This window comes from Triturus cristatus, chromosome 10 (assembly GCF_964204655.1).
Source record: "Triturus cristatus chromosome 10, aTriCri1.1, whole genome shotgun sequence".
NCBI classification, from domain to species: Eukaryota; Metazoa; Chordata; class Amphibia; order Caudata; family Salamandridae; genus Triturus; species Triturus cristatus.
Window position 1 is genome coordinate 239,861,284 of NC_140593.1, and position 18,161 is coordinate 239,879,444.

The 18,161-nt window shown below is 41.4% G+C and overlaps 1 protein-coding gene across 1 annotated transcript in view; it reads right to left on the reverse strand.

The window, feature by feature from the left end:
- The window catches only part of COL28A1 (collagen type XXVIII alpha 1 chain), a 688,108-nt gene that overhangs the window by 167,849 nt on the left and 502,098 nt on the right, over nt 1-18,161 (reverse strand). Inside the window, exons 27-29 of the mRNA XM_085630877.1 lie at nt 10,424-10,492; nt 8,152-8,220; nt 6,506-6,586 (exon numbers count right to left, since the gene is read on the reverse strand). Coding sequence (XP_085487003.1) covers nt 6,506-6,586; nt 8,152-8,220; nt 10,424-10,492 — 219 coding nt within the window. The remainder of the gene's footprint in view (nt 1-6,505; nt 6,587-8,151; nt 8,221-10,423; nt 10,493-18,161) is intronic.

Genomic DNA, 18,161 nt, shown 5'->3' on the forward strand with positions numbered 1-18,161 from the left:
GTGGTTAAATCTAGCGATGTCCTGACACGAGCAGGGGAACCGCTAAACAAAATATATCAAAAGAGTCACTTACTTGAAAACGGTTCAATATAGTTTCTCATCTAGTCACCGGGAAAATCCGCTCCGCTTGGTGTCAGTGTCGGGGTGGCCATTTTAAGTACCTTGTTTGGCCGCGTTGAACCATTAATGAACCCACCCACGTGATCGAGATGCGTTCCTAAGCGCCGAGAAAAATGCGAAAATATCGTATGTGCCATATTATTCTTTTTAAAGCCCTCAGAGTGCAATCAATACCCATAATACGACAGTTTGAAATCCCACGATCGAAGCCCCGAGTTATAAGTAGAGAGTGTTATGGAGGATGTGTATACAGCCGCCATGTTGGAATGGGCAGAGAAGATCGAGGCCATGCAATTTTTAGTCTCAGCCAGGCGTATTTATAAGAAGCAGGCTTCAGGAATAAGGAGTCAGGTTGATGGCTAATTCTGTCATTGTGGCTCATGAAGGTTCATCCCTTCAGACAAGATACTTAGTGGATTAAGCGTCAGAATTGTTACAATATTAAGTGGTCCGTTTACAGAAAATAGATATAATATCAGTGGCAGAGTGTTAAAAGCGATAAGGGCAAAGGCGGTTTGGACAAACCGGCATTGCTTTGCAGACGAAAGGTATTTTTATTAAGAAGGGTCTACATTCTCGCAAACTTTTTTGAAGATCAACATTGAGAAAATGTTCCCAACTAAGGGTCATGAACTAAGTCGGTCTAATACGTCCAATTCATATTTTGTGGGATGTGATAACATTAAATTTAAAATCAGTAGAAATAATTGACACAGTGTCATGGACTGGTTGTATTTGATAAACCAATTTCGTTTTTTGTTGTACAGGAAGAGCAAGATACGTGACATAAATACTTAGCAACCAAAGTGGCTCCCTTCTTTAAGGTGTAATCATTGTTATATTAGCTGCACATTTTACTTAACATCTTGTACAATCGTGCACAGATTTCTTTAACATGTACAATTAATTCAAGCCATATCAGACATGATACATAAGTCCAATGTTTCAGCGGTCTCTATGTCAGATTGATGGTTCGTATGGTTTCTTAGAGCCAGTGATGCCACTCATGTTCTATATTGAGACCCTTTTCCACTGTTTCAAGGCCTATAATAAGTGTGCTCTCTTCTTTGCGAAGGTGTAGTTCCAAGTTTCCACCTCGTTTATGTTGTTTCAGTTTTTTTAGGCCAACGAACGTAAAGTGTCGTTGGTGGTAGTGGTGTGTCAGAAAGTGTTCCACCAAGGGTTGTCGAGTGTCTGATTTATGGATATTGCGGTAGTGATCTTGGATACGGATTTTCAATGACCTGATGGTACTTCCAATGTAATGTTAGTTACAAGGGCAGAAAATAAGGTAAATTATGTTGGCACTTTCACAATTGATGAAATCATTTATTTTGTACATGTTGCCGTTGATAGTGATTTCTTTTGCCTTAGATTTTCCCAGCTTACGTACCAAACAGTTTGAACAGGTGGCTGTGGTAGAAGCTTGATAGGTTCTTGTTTTATATCCAGAAAGGATGGGCATAGAAAGTCCCTCAGGTTTCTACTTCTGGAAAAGCTAAGTTGTGGTTTTTCATGGAGCACTTCCGATATTGTAGGATTTTCCTTCAGGAGATGCCAGTTTTTGTTAAGTGTTTTACGGATGTACTGGTGTCCATTATTGTATTGTGTGGAGAAACGAATCACTGATTTGCTTTCTCTAGTGCAATTATTGTGCAGCAATTGGTGTCGTTCGGTGTCAGCATACCTCTTCTGAGCTGTATTTAGGACTCGTGTTTTGTATCATCAACTTTTTAGTCGGTTGGTTATTTCATTTGAGTTGGTCGTGTAGTCTTCAGTAGCGCTACAGTTCATACGAGCTCAGCGGTATTCTCCTGCTGGGATGTTAGTTATAGTGTGGTTTGGATGACTACTGGATGCATGGAGAATTTAATTTGCACTGGTCGGTTTTCTGTGTATTTTAGTTTCCAGTTTGTTGTTCTCAATGTAGATAGTAAGGTCCAGAAATTCAATTTCGGTTGTCGAGATGGTATAAGTGATTTTGATTCCCCATTTGTTGGGGGTAAGTGAATCGATGAACTGTTTCAGAAGATCTTTAGATCCTTGCCAGACAAGCAAAATGTCATCGATATATCTACCCACATTACGATGTTGTTAGTGAAATCAATCGATCTTTCTCCCCATATCCAGTTTCTCTCTACTTCTCGCATCAGGAGGCAGGCATACGGAGGTGCAAATTTTGCCCCCATGGCCGTACCCTGGAGTTGTATATAGAAATTTCCATTGAAGAGAAAGTAATTATTGAAAAGACTAAATTCAAGCAAATCCAATATCATATTGTTTCTGGCTGTTAAGTGGACTGATCTAGTTGGTAGAAATTTTCTAGTTGCTGCAATTCCATCCGTGTGCCTGATTGAGGTGTAAAGGCTGGTAACATCAATTGAGGACAGAACATAGTCCACTTGCCAGACAATGTTTTCTAATTTTCATAGCACATCTTTGGTGTCTTTGATAAAAGACGTAAAATCACACAGAAGAGGTTGTGCGTCAATGAAGGTACCCACATTCGAACAAATTGAGTCGATTCCTGCGATAATTGGCCTGCCTTTGGGTATTCTTCCTGGTTTGTGTACCTTTGGTAGGAGGTACAAGGTTGGAATTATTGGTTTATTGATGTATAAGAGTCGGTTTTCATCCAAAGTTAAAAGCTCTTTTTCATATCCGGTATTCAGAAGATGGAGAAGTTTACTTTGAATTTCTTTTGTAGGATTATGATCAACTTTCAAATAGCAGCTTGCATCACTTAGTTGTCGGTGGGCCTCTTCCAAATAGTCTAGGGTGTTTAAGACAACACGGTTTCCCCCTTTATCTGCTTCCTTGATTATGTGGTTGAGGTCATTTCTTAGTTCTGCCAGTGTCTTGCTCTCTTTATTCGTTATGTTTTTTGATATGTATTTCTGTTTATTTTGGAATTTTGCAAATTCTTTATCCAGGTCTTTATTTACAGCTTTGAAGAACATATCTATAGAGTTACCAGTCGGTAAGGATGGAGTCGATTTTGATTTCTTTTTGAGAGGGTTCGGTCTTGAATGAAAAATGTCTATTCCCAATTCCTCAGCAGTGGTGGTTAGAGATTCCAAATTATTTGGTAGGGCGTCCGTTGATAAATTTGCCAAGAGGTTGATGTTTTCTAGGTCTTGTGCAGTGAAACCGCTGCTTTGTTGAGCTCTGGTTACTGATGCGTACCTCGTAGGATTGTCAGTAAAGAAGGGATGCAGCTTTAGTTTCCTTGTGAATTTGAAGAGGTCAACCTTTGTTTGTACAAGATCTCAGTGCTCCATGGGACAAAAGGATAGTCCTTTGTTAAGAATTTGATTGTGAGTCTCGGTGAGTGTAATCGATGAGAGATTAATCACCAAGTTGTTTGGCATTATTTCGGTGTGTTGTGGAATTCCATTTTACTTGCTCTTGTCTGTACGCCCACGCCACTTGGTTTTGGTGTCGAGAGGTTGGGTGGTCTGGTGCGATTGTCTTGAGCAGTACCTAGGCGATGTCCTTGAACTTCCTCCCGAAAATTTACCATGGGCCGTTGGTTACTGGTAGTTGGTTGTTCATCCACAGATTCTGCTTCAGATGATAAGGCGTTTCTGTTGAGCTATACATCTGCGTTTGTGGAGTTGTGCTAATATTATCATATTTTTGTGCAAATGTGTACGCTGCCCGATTGATAATCAGTCTGGTCTCGTCGGAATTTCCAATTCTTTCTTTGTATTATATCTTCTTCATGTATGTCTAAGATTTTACTTAGAATTTCATAATTTTTTATTGTAATTTCACCCCAGTTTGCATCCTCAATTCTTTTTGAAAGGGCCTCAACTTCCAATTTGTTCTTGTCAAATTCTTCTTGGGCTATGTCTATCAACTGACGTAGCATATTGTTCGAGGCAGTCTGTAAGTTACCTTCACAGAGTTGTAATTTGTCTGGAGCCGTTGTTTCTATTGGAGGGAAAATCAAAATCCGCAGTCCATAGAAATCAATCAGATATCTCTATCCCTGTGTGCTGTGCTGGAATTGGAAAAAATGTACTGCTGGAATCCATAGATTGAAGGTCAAAATGTGGCAGAAGAAAGGGGTGGAGTCACGAAGCCCAGCTTGAAAAGCAGAGTCTGGCAGTCAACTTATACATTTATTTAAAACAAAGAAATTGGCAACAGGGACAAATGTGGCAATAAATCTGTTGTAGCTAAGTTTATTGGTCATAAAAAGGTTGTATTTTAAAATATTTTGTGGGCCCAGGAATTTTAAAATGTCTACAAGTACGGATGATATGTGATTCGTACCCCTTATAATCCTCATTTCGTTATGTAATATTTCTTGTACATTTATTTTGACACTTGTATAATTTTGTGTGTCTCTGTGTGATGTAAAACACTCTGACCGCCTACACTGGTATGAGTAGTGCTATAAAAGAATAAAATAAAAAATAAGTGGGTGTCATTTAAATAAATATTTGTGTACTTACTCATACACACAGATAAATCCTGCATTCTTACACTTCATACACATTTCTTACATGGAGCTTTGAACAAAGTAAAAAACAGGTCTCCAAGTCATAGTTTGTCTAAATTACATATTAAGTGACTGTGCCTTTCTTCCCTTCCATTGGTATTGGCATCTAGGTGTTAGGCTCCAGATGGCTGCCAGCACGGTAATACTGGAGCAAAAGAAAGGCTGATGACCCGTGAATTCAGTCCTTTACTTTGGGCCCAGCAGGAAGTGAAAATAGAACCACCACCCCACTCCCTTGCCACTTGTAGGTTGCTACTCTGAAAGAAGTGAAGACAATGTGCAGGCGCTGCAAACTATGTCTTGGTGTCCGAAAATGACACCAGGACCAATTCAACATATTTCCCTGGGCCCAGAAATAACTGCAGGAACTGGCATCCAACAGGTTTCCCCTACTTACCAGGACTGCCTTTGTGCCATAAGATGTGGTTCAGTGCTGGGCCCTGTCCCAATTGCTCGTAAACATACATATACAAGCCATCAGGTTTCAAGAACTACATTTTGCAGGATTTATGGAGATTCAAATCAGTTACATCAAGAAAGGCCCGAGCAGCAGAGATTGCTGGCTGTTAGGCAAGGACATAGATAGTATTATGCATTAGAGGACACTGCACCCCTGTGTAAGGGTTGGATTGAAACATGGTTGTAGGGAGGCCCAATAACAACAAATTCATAAAAATACTGATCTACCCCTCATCTTCTTACATCCTAGCCAAGTTTGGCACCTTGCCCTTACTCTTCACCCACTCCCGAATTATTCAAAATTGTCATTGCCTCCACCACCAATTTCAAATCTAAAATTATGCCTCGTTCAACTACAAACCCTTCAGAATACTTTTGAGGATAACAGAATGAATATTAAGCATATGAGGAGAATGTGGAAGAGCCAGTGAGATGTTTTGCCGAATATGTAGCAGCCACATTACACACAAGGGAGCATATGGTTGTGATCAGGCACAGAAAAACGTGTTTTTTACATTTTTTATTGAAAGCATATGTCATACATCTAAAACGTAAAAATATACCACCATATGCTTGTAGTAAAAGTTTTAAACTTTAAAAAAAAAATCACTGGGTTTGCTGTTTTACTAGTGCTGTTTTTAAAAAAGCAAGTTTATCAGTTGTGCCATGTATTTAGTTATTATTGTTATATGAAAGTGACAAAAAGAAACCCTTACCCGACCAAGCACTCAAATTTCATGCAGCAAAAATCTCTCAACGTCACTAAACACTTTAGAATAGCAACTTTAAAAGTTAGACAAAAAAAATCACCATTTAACTGGGCCCCTGCAGTGCAAGCAAAATAATTAGCAATTTTTTCTATACAAAAAGTTTTTAAAGTGCATGTGAATAAGGTGCACGCGTTTTGTGCAGTCTCTTAGAGTGAAGGGAACCAGTGGGGAAAGTGGGTTGACCCACTGCCCCATTAAGTGTGCTGTGGTGGGTGGAAGCTAAATGCAAATGACAATTCAACAGACCAATGGATGATGTCTGCTGACCAAAAGCATAATTATGTATGTTTTGCATGAATATTTGAGAAAATAGCAGTCTGACGAGGCAGTTAAAACTGTCTCAAGGGCCAGATCTACAAAGGCGTCATTGTGATCTGCACCCCATATCAGGTTTCTGAACAAAGGCAAGCTAGTACAGATGCAGTTCAGTCAACAGGGGGTTGCAAAACATTTACATATTGTGTGGTGACAGTCAGAATTCTTGTTGGCATTCCTGTTTGCATTGTGATTAGGTCATGGACATGTTTCTTTGATTTTTTTGTAGTTCTATGCAATTCATATCCACAGTAAGTCACCAGGTTGACTTTGTTATTTTTGCTTTTATCATACTGGCTGTGATGCAGATGTATAAAGTAGAAAGTCTTACCCTAGGTCCTTGAGGTCCAAGATCACCAATCTCTCCTTTGTCACCTCTTTTTCCCACTTCACCCTTTTGTCCATGATCTCCCTGTCACAAAGCAAGAACAATAATGAAACAATCATCAGGTGTAAAAAACAACTGTGTTGTGCTACACAACACACAACCACAGGTTAATTACATGTAGCATGAGTGAAGGTACTAAGGAAACAGTAGGCCTGATTCTCAAAGGTAAACGTACATTTTTGTGTGAATTTACAATTGTTCGCTATTTGCAAAGGTATTTTATGAGTAGGATCTTTATGACTGAGGAGTCTCCGCACATAAAAAATAGAACTATACACAATTGACGTACTGAAAACCAAATTAACAGGCACTGTGCCAGGAAGGAAAATAAGCATCTTTTAAACTTTGTTGTAGCTGCCTGTTTTCTATAGGTGAGAAGATAAATTAAAGTAAATCTTCATACTTTACCATGAATCCTTGCCAACCACCAATATTCAAATCAATTTTAAAACTGCCCGCTGTGTCAAGAAATATTTTACGGCATGTGTAGCCTCTTTACCTCATTGTAAAACCTGCAGCGGTGACCCACATAACCATGCACATTTTAGGCTTGTATCAAATTTCACCACCTGGACAAGCTTCTAGCAAAAATAGTGCTCAACCAATGGAATCTACTATATTCTAGGATCTCCTTGATTTTGGCTTCTTCGGTTCTGGTGGAGGTGCTGAGTAGTATTAATATCTATATTCATCCTTTGGTGCAATTTACTTAGAACGAAACTTAAGCTTCTGCAATTACACAGATGACACCAAGAACATGCTAATAATTAAGGTACCTAATTGGGACCATACCAATAATACACTGCCAAATAAACATTACTTTTTGCTCTTAAATCTCACATTTGTCCTACACACTTCTAGAGCTCCTTTCAACTTAAAATGCGTAGGTGAATCATTAGATTACTAATTTTTCCCATGTGACGACACTGGTCTTGTGTGGTCCAAACATGATTATGCAAATGGATTTTATCTCAACCAAACTGATTGACAGACACGTTTCAACCTCTAATGGGGAATGAGGATGTTACAGCTGAGCTCCAAGTTATTGAACAAACTTTCTCCAAAACTTGACAACGGTTCCAACTGGACTGGCTTCATACAAAACCTTAAATCACGCCTCTTCATAGTATGACTTAGTCAAGATGACATATTTGCATATACCTTATACAGAATCCTCATTGTAAGCCAGCAAGCTACAGAGCTAAAGCTAGAGTCTAGAGGAAGCCTGATTGCAGCCGGCCGCCCTGTAGTGATTGTTGTCTTCAGGGCTTTTACCTGATCTGTGACAGAGCACACAAAACATCAGTTTTGATTTAGAAGAGTTTTACAGACAGGATTGAAGTGGGGATGCACTCACCTTAAGTGTAATATAGACACTGACACCAGAAATGTTTGATCTTTTTAATTGAGTTTTGAGTACAGAACTACAATCAACATAGTTCTCAAGCAGTCTACAGCTGCTCTTAACCAACCTTCACACACAAACACAGTTCCACAATCCACACTCACACTTACCATACATAGAGAGGAATGTATCATATATAAATCTTTATGCCATCCAGGATGCCTGAACGATATTTGGCTTTTACCTTTTGCCCAGGTATTCCATGTCCAGGTGAACCCTTTGGTCCAGGTAAACCTTTATGGCCTTGTTCTCCCTGTTGGAAAAATGTAAAAATAATATTACAGAGTGAAATGGGATGAAAGGATTATAAACTACTATTTTTAAATAGTAGAAGTTGTTTTTACCACATACAGTGTTCATTCGAAATGTTCTTTTTGAAATTGATTTTTTAAAACTTTTAACAGGGTTCTTAACGTTACTCCATAAACGGAGTATTCTTCGCTGAGGTGCCTTCAGTAGACTGTTACTTCAAAATGAGGCATTCTAAGCCTCTCTATTCCAAAAAATAAGGGTAAAAAATCTGTTTAATACCTGAACCCAACCTAAAACCAAAACATTGCCTACTGTGAGTAAAAAGAAGATCTATACAATGAAAGTGCAACTAGTTAGTGCCCACACAGTGCATGACAGAAGCCCTACTAATGACACTTCACTGAGATTCTAACTCAATGCTGAACTGGTACAACACAGTAATTGTGCAAAGCAAAAGTTTTGCCAAGAATAGTTTAGCCATGATAAAAAGACATCGAGGACATGGTGCACATTGAGTGAATTAAGAAAAGAGCTACACCCCCATTACGCGTCTGGCAGTCTGGTATCCCCAAAGCGGCACCGCACTGCCAGTTTCCCACTGTATACAGGGACAGAATTATCGGGTCCGACACACCTGGCCTGAATTCGGTAGTGAAGCTTCAAGAAGCTGCTGCAATGGGCTGCCCTTCCCACCGCACCCCTCTCTGAAACTAAACCCTCCCTACCCTCCTGTCTCGTGCCCCCACGTCGCTACCGAAATAAAAGGCCCCCAAAAACATTTACCACCTACTCCAAGCAGGTAAATGTGTGCGGATTTGGGCCAGTTACAACAGACTGCATGATCAGCTGAAACGTTGCTAACTTAGCTCTTACCAGATCATAGGTGTCAAGCACTAGCTCTCAGAATAACAAACTTATTTAGGGAACTGGTGTTGGAACAATACCTGCAAGTGTGATGGAGGAAACCCCTTCCCCAAAAGGCAAGCAGATGATTCATTGTATTCTGCCTGTCCTGTCAGTGTAGCATGAGTTGCTTCGGAGAGGAAACTCTGACAGCTGTTACCAAACCACCCACTGAGCTGCACCTTCATGAGTTACTACATTGACTCTGCCCCACATGACTTTCCCCAATGGTTGATGCCTCATATCTCACCCAGACCCTCCACCCAAGTGCTCTGCCCTCATGAATCCACCTCATGACTCTAACCCCATTCTGAAGCCCCGAATTGCGGGTGCTCTTCAGTGACTCCTGGGGGTATAGGAAAGAACTCTCAAGCTGGGGATACCCATAATAGAAATATTCCTGACATGCTGAAACTTTCATCCAACATGTCAGAGAAATGTATGCGGATTTGTGTGCAAGGCTACTTCTGTTTAGGTGAGAGTTTTGCACACGGGGGACTCAGCTGAAGTTGGTGGGGGAATTGGGAAACTTGGTCTGCTGCTCTTTTCCAGTGACGTCATGCCTGCTGATGTTCTTCGTGCTGCAGGAGCCAGCAGTGTTTGCAACATCAGAAACAGTGTCTTCCACCAGTTTCTAATGGGCCAGGGGACTGAAGGCAGAAGACTGCAGGGATGGGTGGGCAAGATATTTAACATTTAATGACAGAACCCAAGTTACCACTCATCACTGAATTCGGCTCTAAATTAAGTGACAATACTACAGTGAACATACATCCTTTCCCAGGGTCAATTTTGAGGTCATAAACATTGCATTGCAGGGGCGTACGTTATAGTTTGCTCAGGGAAATATAACTGCTGAATTTCTATGGCTCTGTACGAGTGAAATCTGAGCCTAAGTATAATGTCCCTGAAACCTGTGGTTCTTTCAATGAATTTCTAAGGTTTTTTTAATTCTATTTCCTAACTGTAGTATGCCTGTAACCTTTGTTTTTTTTCAGTGAATATATATATACCTTCATGATATTTTTGTAACACAATGCATCTCTGTAAGAGGAATGCTGATTTTCTAGGATTTCATGATGAACCTTTTTCAAGATTTACACCTTTATTTTTTAACTATTACTTGAAAAGACTATTTTGGGCATTTGCCACTTAACTACAGAATAAAGTTAACGCTCTATCAAAATTAAATGGTACAGTTAGTAGAACATAGTAAGAAACCTCATCTCATTGTTCATACAGAAACCGAGCACACATTTTACAATCACACATGAATGAATAATGCTGAAGACTATATTTACCTTGTTCCCTTGAGTGCCATATCCAGGAGGCCCAGTTGGGCCAGGCAAGCCTTTCTGACCCATTGCACCCTGAAGGCAAAATATATAAGAGCCACATGTTACCAAAAGCTATATAATTGTATGATGACATACATGTACTCTGCTCCAATGGATGTGCAACCCTTGTCCACGAGGTTTACATTTTTGGCAGGTTTTCAAGATAAATACTAATTAAAAGTGACTACCCTTTAGATCTATTGGAATCGATTCAGACATGTTTTTCAGCTACAAATGTACTAAGGCTGAGAATGGCTATACATACACCTGCTAAGTATTCAAAAAAGAATACCAAGCAGGTGCAAATCCTATAACAGCTGCATAATTGGACAAACAACTCCATTAAAGTTCTGCAGGTGTAAATCCCATAAAGGTGTTGAGAAGCAGGAATAACAAGAGTAGGTTGCTTGTGAGTTTATGAACACTTAAAAACACATCAGTTTGAGCATTCTCAAAAGCCTCTTTGACAATGTTTGGCCTTAGAAAATAATTTGTCTACAAAGTTATAATGCATTTGTAATACCATCAACTTCAACTAATGCCTGTTAACTTCAACTTCAGACATAATTTCAGAGGTTATCAGAATTTAGATACAAGAAATTTAGGTTGCCTGAAACCTGAAGCTTACTGGCTGTAGTAAATGTTGTACCTACAGACCAGGGGCAAATTCCTATTACCAAGTTTTGTAAATTCTGAAACCAAGTTCAGAAAAGGCTCAGAGATGTACCGGTGATGCTTGATTTATTTGTGTGAAACTTTTATTGAAGCTGCCACAAATTCTAACAGACTTTTGAACATACACAAGCAAGGATGGCGCACTCTGAAGTCACTCAGGAAACGCATGTAGTCCAAAAAATCGTCTTTTTATTAAAGTTGTTTGTTTTTTAAAAGTGGCACACAGCCAACGCGTTTCGTTCCCTAGTGCCACGGGAACTTCATCATAGCTGTAATAATCATAACATAAATATATATATAGAACATACAAATACACACTGCACATTAGACAATAGATTTTTAGACAATACCAAGCAATACTCCTGAAATGACCCAAGATCAATATACAAATTAAAACACACGATATTTAGAAAGAACCACATGACAACAATAAAATGCCAAGAAAGGTAAAGTGCATAGACAGTTGAGCAAAAAACATATGACCCTACAATTTTTAGGAAGAACCACATGACAACAATAAAATGCCAAGAAAGGTAAAGTGCATACACAATTGGAAAAAACACATTTGACCATACAATTCAACCAAAAATATAAGAGTGAAAAGGTGGGGAAAGCAAAAGGTAGGGAAGATAAGTGATCCATATTAATATTTAGACAGTGAGAGGAAATAGAGTCAGCATGGAGCAGGCTCACTATCAGGGGCTTCAAGCCAGAAAAAGAGAGAGGAAGGTGACGAAAAGGATAGAAAGAAAGATGATGAGAAAATAATGAAAAAATATATAGGCAGGGAGAAAGTGTTAAAAGAATATATTGAAAAAGTAGAAAAAACAGAAGAGATCCGATAGTATGACAAGGCATCTCACCTAAATTAAATATATGGATATAACCGGAACAGTCCCAAATAGTCCATTGAGGTGTAACGTCACCTACTTAGATTGCCCAATATAATCAGTCCAAGTATCTCTGATGGAGAAACAACACAGGACAACCATTCAACAGTTAGACAAGGATCAAGAATATGGACCCCTAATAATAACATTTAAGTCCGTGCAAAATACCAGGCCAAATAAGGCCCATTACAAAAATTATCGTCAAAGAGGTGGCGTTAGGAAAGGCTATTCCTAAGGCTATTCATACTTGTAAGAAGTAATATAAAATTAGAGCAAACATAGACTGTCTCACCGCGAACGTTGCCAATTCTTTCCAAAAGATATATTTAGGTGTATGTAGCACAAAGGTAAAGCAGCCACTCCCCTTGTCTCTGAGAGGACAAGTATGGAAAATACCAAAACAGCAATATCTGCAAATGAGAAGAAGCGGGCGTGTGTAAATGCGGAGCATAAATAAAGGAGCACAACCAAGCTATAAAGGTGAAGTAGGGGAACAACGCTGGCAATAGACATCTCAGAAGAAGATAAAGGAAGATAGCGACAGCGGACTAGTTGTACTTCAGCCACAAACTGTCTCACCTTAAAAACGGTTCAAAAGGGCATCCAAAGTATGTAGCCCCAGAGCACGCAGTAGTCCGCAAATTTAGAACAAACAGCTGTCGATAAAGCCCTAAATTGCGTTCTGTAAGTAAAAAATTATATTAATGAAGAAAGAGAGTGAGCAGGTAGTCTCACCTAGCCGCTATGAATAAAGCACATATCAAAAGTATTGTCTGTCCCCAGAGGTCACTGATGCATAAGAACCCCCTATCTTAAGGCTCTTCTACTGCAAAATAAGTGAGAGCCGGTGGGGGTCACGGCTATGTGCTGCGGGACTTCTGGCTGTCATTGTAAACTGTATACATTTCTTTGTAAAATCTCTCTAGTAATAGGTGGTGCCAGTTCCCCCTTAGTATGCTGCCCATGTGAGAGGGGGGGTACGAAATGGGATGATGGACGGAGCGTTTGAGCAAATCAAACACTCACCCCCAGTCAACTGATCTGGGTTTAATCCATCATCATTCTTTAGCTCACTCCACCACCCCAGTTCAGACATGGCCATATGCAAATCAGTCTGACCCTGTGCCTCATGGGAACAGTCCAGCCCGAACTGCCAAGCCATGTCTTCCCTGGACCGGAAACAAGCATCCTGGGACCGGTTTCGGGTTCATAACCCTCATCAGCCAGGCTATCTTGAATCCAGTGGCAAAGTGAGCAAGGGACCCACGTCTGGGCATACCCTGCCAGCTTGGGGCAAACAAAGCGATACCAAAGGGGATGATGGACGGAGCGTTTGAGCAAATCAAACACTCACCCCCAGTCAACTGATCTGGGTTTAATCCATCATCATTCTTTAGCTCACTCCACCACCCCAGTTCAGACATGGCCATATGCAAATCAGTCTGACCCTGTGCCTCATAGGAACAGTCCAGCCCAAACTGCCAAGCCATGTCTTCCCTGGACCGGAAACAAGCATCCTGGGACCGGTTTCGGGTTCATAACCCTCATCAGCCAGGCTATCTTGAATCCAGTGGCAAAGTGAGCAAGGGACCCACGTCTGGGCATACCATGCCAACTTAGGGCAAACAAAGCGATACCAAAGGGGATGATGGATGGTGCGTTTGAGCAAATCAAACACTCACCCCCAGTCAACTGATCTGGATTTAATCCATCATCATTCTTTAGCTCACTCCACCACCCCAGTTCAGACATGGCCATATGCAAATCAGTCTGACCCTGTGCCTCATAGGAACAGTCCAGCCCGAACTGCCAAGCCATGTCTTCCCTGGACCAGAAATAAGCATCCTGGGACCGGTTTCGGGTTCATAACCCTCATCAGCCAGGCTATCTTGAAACCAGTGGCAAAGTGAGCAAGGGACCCACGTCTGGGCATACCCTGCCAACTTGGGGCAAACAATGCAATACCAAAGGGGATGATGGACGGAGCGTTTGAGCAAATCAAACACTCACCCCCAGTCAACTGATCTGGGTTTAATCCATCATCATTCTTTAGCTCACTCCACCACCCCAGTTCAGACATGGCCATATACAAATCAGTCTGACCCTGTGCCTCATGGGAACAGTCCAGCCCGAACTGCCAAGCCATGTCTTTCCTGGACCAGAAACAAGCATCCTGGGACCGGTTTTGGGTTCATAACCCTCATCAGCCAGGCTATCTTGAATGCCAACTTAGGGCGAACAAAGCGATACCAAAGGGGATGATGGACAGAGCGTTTGAGCAAAACAAACACTCACCCCCAGTCAACTGATCTGGGTTTAATCCATCATCATTCTTTAGCTCACTCCACCACCCCAGTTCTCCACCATCTTGTTCGCCCTAAATTGTCAGATTATGCCCTGACGTGGATCCCTTGCTTACTTTGCCACTGGATTCAAGATAGCCTGGGACCGAAACCGGTCCCAGGATGCTTGTTTCCAGTCCAGGGAAGACATGGCTTGGCAGTTCGGGCTGGACTGTTCCCATGAGGCACAGGGTCAGACTGATTTGCATATGGCCATGTCTGAACTGGGGTGGTGGAGTGAGCTAAAGAACGATGATGGATTAAACCCATACCAGTTGACTGGGGTTGAGTGTTTGATTTGCTCAAGCGCTCCGTCCATCATCCCCTTTGGTATCGCTTTGTTCGCCCTAAGTTAGCAGGGTATGCCCAGACGTGGGTCCCTTGCTCACTTTGCCACTGGTTTCAAGATAGCCTGGGTCTCACGATGCCTGTTTCCGGTACAGGGAAGACATGGCTTGGCAGTTCGGGCTGGACTGTTCCCATGAGGCACAGGGTCATACTGATTTGCATACGGCCATGTCTGAACTGGGGGGGTGGAGTGAGCTAAAGAATGATGATGTATTAAACCCAGATCAGTTGACCGGGGGTGAGTGTTTGATTTGCTCAAGCGCTCCGTCCATCATCCCCTTTGGTATCGCTTTGTTCGCCCTAAGTTGGCAGGGTATGCCCAGATGTGGGTCCCTCACTCACTTTGCCACTGGATTCAAGATAGCCTGGCTGATGAGGGTTATGAACCCGAAACCGGTCCCAGGATGCTTGTTTCCGGTCCAGAGAAGACATGGCTTGGCAGTTCAGGCTGGACTGTTCCCATGAGGCACAGGGTCAGACTGATTTGCATATGGCCATGACGATGCATTGGCCCATCTAGAGGGCTCACCTACTGGCAAGGCGAGAGCTTACCTCTACGATAGGGCAGAGGTACTACACGACATGATAACCGGCAGCAGCTTGACACGAACACGCGCGCCATTGAATGAAGTACGATTTTGAATACTCGACAGTAAGCGTGATGACGTCACGGCCGTGCGGCCTGAGTATATCTAGGGCCCATTAATGCACATAAGGTAATTGTATGGAATTGTATGTCAAGCTGCTGCCTGTTATCATGCCGTGTGGTAACTGTGCCCTATCATAGAGGTAAACTCTCGCCATGCCAGTAGGTGCGCCCTCTAGATGGGCCAATGCATCGTCTTTTTTTAATATTTCATGCGTTGTAGTGCGCCTTTGCTGTTGTCTACATCGCGTGCTGCATGGACTACTCTTTATAGATAGAACTTTTGTCATTTATGGTGGCGACCCATTCCTTTTATCAGCGAGTTAATTTACTATATAAAGTGACGTGGTATGTTTGTCATTACTATTATGGCTCCGCATACCGGGTTACCGGTTCTATATACCCCTCTCTCACGGGCAGCATACTAATGGGGAACTGGCATCACCTATTACTAGAGAGATTATACCAAGAAATGTATACAGCTTACTATGACTGCCAGAACACCCGCAGCACTTAGCTGTGACCCCCACCGGCTCTCACTAATTTTGCAGTAGAAGCGCCTTGAGATAGGGGGTTCTCATGCATCAGTGACCTCTGGGGACAGACACTACTTTTGATATGCGCTTTATTCATAGCGGCTAGGTGAGACTACCTGCTCATTCTCTTTCTTCATTAACATAATTGTTTACTTACAGCACGCAATTTCGGGGTTTATTGACAGCTGTTTGTTCTAAATTTGCGGACTACTGCGTGCTCTGGAGCTACATACTTTGGATGCCCTTTTGATCCGTTTTTAAGGTGAGACAGTTTGTGGCTGAAGTACAACTAGTCCGCTGTCGCTATCTTGCTTTATCTTCTTCTGCGATATCTATTGCCAGCGTTGTTTCCCTACTTCACCTTTCTAGCTTGGTTGAGCTCCTTTATTTATGCTCCGCATTTACACACGCCCGCTTCTTCTAATTTGCAGATATTGCTGTTTTGGAATTTTCCATACTTGTCCTCTCAGATCCAAGGAGAGCGGCTGCTTTTACCTTTGTGCTACATACACCTAAATATATCTTTTTGGAAGAATTGGCAACGTTTGAGGTGAGACAGTCTATGTTTGCCCTAATTTTATGTTACTTCTCACAAGTATGAATAGTCTTAAAAATGGCCTTTCGTAACGCCACCTCTTTGGCGATTATTTTGGTAATGGGCCTTATTTGGCCTGGTATTTTGCACAGACTTAAGTGTTATTATTAGGGGTCTGTATTCTTGATCCTTGTCTAACTGTTGAATGGTTGTCCTGTGTTGTTTCTCCACCAGAGATACTTGGACTGATTATATTGGGCAATCTAAGTAGGTGACGTTACACCTCAATGGACTATTTGGGACTGTTCCGGTTATATAATCATATGTTTGATTTCTGAGTAAGGTGAGATGCCTTGTCATACTATCGGATCTCTTCGGTTTTTTGTAGTTTTCAATATATTCTTTTAACACTTTCTCCCTGCCTATATATTTTTTCATTATTGTCTCATCATCTTTTTTTCTATCCTTTTCATTACCTTCCCCTCTCGTTTTCTGGCTTGAAGCCCCTGACAGTGGGCCTTCTCCATGCTGACTATATTTCATCTCACTGTCTAAATATTATTATGTATCACTTATCTTCCCTACCTTTTGCTTTCCCCACCTTTTCACACTTATATTTTTGGTTGAATTGTATGGTCAAATGTGCTTTTTCCAATTGTGTATGTACTTTACATCTCTTGGCATTTTATTGTTGTCATGTAGTTCTTCCTAAATATCGTGTGTTTTAATTTTAATATTGATCTTGGATCATTTCAGGCGAATTGCTTGGTATTGTCTAAAAATCTATTGTCTAATGTGCAGTGTGTATTTGTATGTTCTATATATATATTTATGTTATGATTATTACAACCCTGACGAAGATTCTGTGGCACTAGGGAACGAAACGCGTTGGCTGTGTGCCGGTTTTAAAAAACAAACAACTTTATTAAAAAGAAGATCTTTTGGACTACATATATTTCCTGAGTGACTTCATTCAGTGTGCGCCTTCCTTGCTTGTGGACTTTCTCTGTTGATTGACATCCCTCAGCAGCGGATGTCGGGAGTAGCTGCACTCATGTGGGAGATATGAAACTGGTGGAACTTAAGTGCTTGACCTTGGTCAGCTGCTGTGTGCATTTTTGTCTTTTGTAAGACTTTTGAACATGTCTGTGTATATATGTAGTATTGTGAACCTATCCAAAAGGGCAGCGCAGAGCTGTAGAGGGTCAAAGCAAAAATACAGACAACAAGTGCTTGAAGGGTTAGCTGGATTGTGAGGGCAGAAGTGGACTGTTAATGCATTGTGATGTGGTGTTCTTTAAAGAGGTGTGCAATCAGCACCTCCCTAAACTGGTGCAGTGTTGTGGCGGTTCTGATAGATTGTTCCATAACCTGGCTGCATAGATGAAGGGAAGAAGGCATGGTGCCTTATTCACATCTTCGTCTCCAGTCTGTTGGTATCCTTACTGCAGGTGTATGAAGAAACACATGAGGTAGTAAGCCAGATAGGCATGTTTGTTGGGCGTAATGGCACAGTAGATAATGCAGCTGATTTTAAAGATGGCTTGAGTCGGCAAAGGGAGCACATAGTGTTATATCATGGTGGGAGTAATATGCTCATAATTCTTTAGTTCCATGATTATGTGTCCATCAATGTGTAGGATGTCTTCAAGGTGGTCAGTGTAGAGTCTGAACGGTCATGATGCTGGGCATGGTTACGATCCATAGGCAAGCGTGCATAAAGTACAATG